The 4,916-nt window shown below is 43.8% G+C and overlaps 1 protein-coding gene across 1 annotated transcript in view; it reads left to right on the top strand.

Annotated features, from left to right (window-relative positions):
- The first annotated feature begins 1,227 nt into the window (after positions 1-1,227).
- Positions 1,228-4,916, top strand: part of ARHGEF39 (Rho guanine nucleotide exchange factor (GEF) 39) — a 15,490-nt gene continuing 11,801 nt past the window's right edge. The window contains exons 1-4 of the mRNA XM_010008741.1: positions 1,228-1,409; positions 1,962-2,056; positions 2,626-2,746; positions 3,781-3,899. Coding sequence (XP_010007043.1) covers positions 1,263-1,409; positions 1,962-2,056; positions 2,626-2,746; positions 3,781-3,899 — 482 coding nt within the window. The 5' untranslated portion in view covers positions 1,228-1,262. The remainder of the gene's footprint in view (positions 1,410-1,961; positions 2,057-2,625; positions 2,747-3,780; positions 3,900-4,916) is intronic.

Raw genomic sequence — 4,916 nt, 5'->3', positions numbered from 1 at the left:
CCCCCCCAATTATTACTTGTTGAAAAAATTGGCTTCAAAATGAAGATGATGACTGCAGCCCAGGCTGGCTGAAGGTGCTGTGCAAGTGGTAGCGCTTTAGTCGGTTGCTGGTGAGTACGTTGCAGCTGCACACTAATGCTTGCAGGGTGTTCCTGCAGTGCTGCCTCTCCGTCTGCAGGGGTGCCAGGTCTGCCCTGTTTGACCAAAATGTGGCCTTGGCTAGGCTTTTTTTTGCAAATATGAGGATAAACCTCTAGAGAAGCTCCTGGTGCTATAAAATGCTGCACATGCCCCTCAGCTATCTGGACTTCTGCTAACTAATTCAATGAGTTTTGGTACTCACTTGATGTGAAACTTCTGTTTCAGACACTGATTTAGGCATCTGAAATATCTCTGGAAGGCTGTATTTGACAATTTCCCTTATCTCTAATGACACTTCTTTCTGTATTAGTGTAATTCATCCATGTGGGAACCAGAACTTTTGTGGGAATAGCTCAGCTTTCAAAGAAACCAGACTTCATGGCATGGCAAGTGTGCAGCAGCCTGCACTGCCATCAAAAGGCAGAGCAGTGTTTAACCAGTGCTCTGCTGGCACGTGACTCTCTGGGAGAGGGTGATTAAAGAGAGAGTGTTTATCTCAGTGAGAAAACCATGATGCTCTTGCAGAAGAGAAGAGCAGCAGCAAAGGTGGTTAATAAGTGGGTTAGTGTGACTCACAGCATTTGCTTGGTCCCTCTCATAGCTGAAACCACAAACTGCTGTTAGAAAATGACAGTGCAAACCACTTGCTGCTTGGGAACCTCCATGGCAAAGCAAGCAACAGTGCTCTCTGTCTTCCTCTCTCTCCCCTGCCCAAGACAAATCTTCTGGCTGTTTCCTACTCCTACCTGCAGTGCTTCTTCGAGCCAGTAACTTCCTTTGGTTTATGGAGAACTTTGCACAAAGAGTGAGCAAAGCACAGGAAGCAGTGGTTTGTGAGTGGGATTGTACACTTGAGGTTTGCTTTTGCTTTCATGGTCTGGTGTTCATACCACTGGACCTCTGGTTGATGCAGTGCTCCTGTGCTTGCCTGTCAGAATGCAGAAGGAAACTGTCAATAATGGTTGCTGGCAACTGACTTCCTTTCTTTCACAGTAAAGTGTAGAGCTTCATAGTAAAGTTTGTAGCTCAGAATCCTGCCCTGCAGCACAGTTTATTCTTTTCCTGTGTGTCCTGGCTTTTCAGGATCAGGTACATTCCTGTATCTCAGCCCTGAGGCTGCCATGAGTGACTCATCCCTGCCATTCCTGGCTGGAGCAAACACTGTGGAAGAGCAGAGGGCTCGCTGGGAGCGAAAGCGCAGCCGGACAGCCAAGGAGCTGCTGGAAACTGAACACCAATACCTTGAGCAGCTGGATTTCATGGTCACAGTGAGTATTTTGGTCCCTTCTGATAGGTGGGTACTTTCAGGCAGCACACACTAATTTTTGTTGTCACAGGGAAGGGTTAAAAGCAAGACTCTGCTACGTCCCTACTGCATGGGACAACTGCTGGGGCTGAAAGCTTTTTTGTTGTTCTTTTACATCCTCCATAATATCTGATAGCTTGTGGTTTTGGCCCCTTGGCTTTGGCATGCAGATGTAAAGCTTAAACTTTTGATTGCACTGGGGACTTATCTTAAGGTGCCTGAAAAGTATGAAACGTAGGGGCACAGACAAGACAAAGATAGATTATGAACAAGGTGGTGAAAAACAGGTGCATCTAGGAATACTAAAATAGACTCCGTCAGGGGTGTAGTGCTGTTCCACATGTTTACAGGTATGGCTAAAATTACCAAGAAGACTTGCATCTGATGATAGATATCTTAGGTAGGCATTTGCAATATCTGTTGCAACTCTGTGCTTTTGCTGTGTGCCAACAATAGCCTTTGAGTGACCCATGAATTGTACATGTTTGAAATTCTCTCTTTGTTTCCTGCTTAGTTCTTCGTAACAATTTTAAAGGCCAAGGGGACACTGAAACCTGCTGTGCTGGAAACCATCTTTGGACCCCTGGAATCCATATATTCAGCCAGCCAGTAAGTGAACATAATAAGCTATAGAACAGGCTGCCCAGGGAGGCTGTAGAGTTTCCTTCTCTGGAGACATTCAAAACCCATCCAGACATATTCCTGTGTGATCTGCTCTAGCAGAGGGGTTGGACTAGATGATCTTCAGAGGTCCCTTCCAACCCTGATGACTCTATAACTCTATGCAATTCCTGTAATTGTATGTGGAGGACCCTATATTGGTGAGGAAGTCAGATTTCAGGAAATAAAACTAACACCTTGTTAAACAAGCATTCACTTCTAGCTCTGCTAGCCTTGGCACTGGCACTTACAGGTGTGCTGCTGATCCATATCCATATATATGGATGCTCAGTTGTTCCCTGGATAGTGGTTTAAACGTAATAGGTCTGCTCTGCAGTATTTTAAAGGGATGTTTTCTGTAGCTTATTCTGTGACCACCAAGCCCTTATTTGGCACAGAAACTGGATGTGAGGTGAAGACTGACAAAGGAAGACCAGCATTGGAGTGAACAAGAGGGAGCTGTGAAAATGCCATCAGCAATGTACTCCTTACGAACTCTCTTTGCTACTTGTGCACAGAGTTCTGTCCCTTCACCTGGAGAGAGGGAATTTGGGAACAGGATTGGAAAATTTCTGTCAGCATCTGGAGCTTTATGGCCGCTATGCTGAGAATATGGAGCAGGCAAATAAAACATTGAATGTAAGTAACTCCTTTATGCTTCATGTTCTTTCTTCATTCTCTTTCTCCATGATATCCTTTTCTCTTCTCTTTCTGGACTAATGAAGTTTTTTTCCTTTTTTTCTGGGCTGCTGCTGTTTTCTCAGTCTTTCTTCTGTAAAATAATGGTGTCCTGGTTTGAGTGCTCTGAAGAGAGAAACTTCTCTACTTATTTTGATCTTCAAATTTTTGAAACTTATCTCAGGTGTTTGTATATGTGCTGAGGACAGATTTCTCAGACTGTGTTCTGTGTTTACTACTACTCCTTGGCTGGCAGGCCTGGAAACAGCAGGGGACAGAATTTTCTCCTGTTCTTTTCCACTGCTATTAGGTGTATCCTAACAGTGGGGTTTCCTTTTCCATCCCTTTTTTTTTTTTTTTTTTTCTTTTATGGTAGAAGAAAATATTTTAACTTCTGACCTACCTCTCCAAATATAACTTGTCTTCCAAGAAGTTTCAGAAGGATGTATCTATTTCAGAGTCCTGATAGCTGTGTCTGGAAGTTCAACCATTTGACTACCAGTTTTTGTCTGTGCTTGTTCCCAGCAGCAGGATGGTCTGGGATGTTTCCCTTCTGTTGTGTTTTCATACATATATTCACACTTGAGATTTCCCCAAGAGAAAAAGCCATTTTGGATACTTGCCTTGAGGAGACGGGGATGCAGAACTGCATTGCTTTGTCTTGAAATGAGTGACAAAAAGCCATGGGTGGACTCCCTATTTTCCTATCTGCATCAACCTTAATTTTTTCTTTATTTCCATTTGCTGAGTATGCTAGCTGTACCCTGCTATGCATTTATGAAGAGGTGATACTGCTTCCACTACCCACTGGGAAATCGTGGTGAGGTGAACAGGAATGGGCACATGGCCACAAAAGAAATGTTTGATGCTTGTGTTTAGGACTGGAGTCCTAAACTCTGAAATGTAAGAGTTTGAAGACTTCTAAGCTCTAGAGCAGACTAGAGGACATATATTTCTGTAGTCTGAAAGCTGTCTGTCTTTTCTGCTGCACACAGGAGCAACTGAGGAAAAACAAGTCATTCCGACGGTTTAAGAAACTCCAGGAGACTCGACCTCAGTTTCAAGGGAGGAAGCTAGAGGATCTGCTTCCTTTGCCCCTGCAGAGGTTGCACCAGTAAGTAAGCAGTTCTAAGTCTTCAGGGTGTTAGTGTAAAAGGGGAAGAAGAAACATAACAGTATTTTGATTTCTATGGGAAGTAAATTTGCTTCATGTGTCTCAAGATCAGAGCACATAGAAAGCAACAAAACAGACCTGAAGAGGTGCCTGTAAAGTCCAATCAGCATACCTGGATGGGAAGTGATGGAGGGAGGTAGCTATGTTCATCTAGTTCTCAGAATCTAAGTGGAGGCTTTCTGTCACCTGGGCAAGCTGCTGAAGTTAGGCCCTCAACAAAAGCAAGCTGTCTAAAGCGGTGCTCTCCGACAGAAAATGGTGTTACTTCACTTCTGGGTTGCTGACCTGGAGCATTGTGGCTTAACTCTCTCATAGATTTGAACAGTGAACTCCAGGGAGCTTTCTCCCCTCTCTGGCTATCAGGGCCTTATGCTTTTCTGAGATTTGGTGCCTATCACAGTTGACTGAGCCTGAGCAGATCTGGTCTGGATTGCTGCATTCTGCTCTTGAGGCATTATCTCCCCTTTGAAGAGGCAGGCTGACTGCACAAGGCGAGTGCTGCAGGCACTCAAGGGCTGCCCTTTCTTGGGGAGGATATGTGGGTAATACAGAGCACAGGTAGCTTACTGGAAACCCAGCTGCTGGGTTTCTAGATCAAGTAGCTGCTCTTCAACCATGGTCTTACCCATGCTAAAGCAAATTTGAGAGATTAGGAGCCTTGTTTCTTTGAAAATAACTTGGAGCGAGCATTAACACAGGTAGCTTTATGTAACATTTTTAATCAGCTTGGCAGGTATAAACATAAGCTTTCCTTTTACTGTAATTCTTTGGGTCATTCCCTTAAATCTGTAAAATAGCAGTGTATTTGTCATTGTCCATCTGATTGGAAAAATGGTGGTTTTTTAACAGAAGGTCTAATTTTTCATTATTCAGCTCTTTCATGTTCAAGTTTCTTCAAAATTCTGTTACATATACTGCAGGTCATATGACTTCTGCCTGTTTGTGAATCTGTTCAGC

Source organism: Chaetura pelagica, unplaced genomic scaffold (genome assembly GCF_000747805.2).
Source record: "Chaetura pelagica isolate M959 unplaced genomic scaffold, ChaPel_1.0 scaffold31, whole genome shotgun sequence".
In the NCBI taxonomy this organism is placed as follows: Eukaryota; Metazoa; Chordata; class Aves; order Apodiformes; family Apodidae; genus Chaetura; species Chaetura pelagica.
Note: the sequence above shows the minus strand (reverse complement) of the source record. Positions and strands in the feature narration are given on the sequence as shown.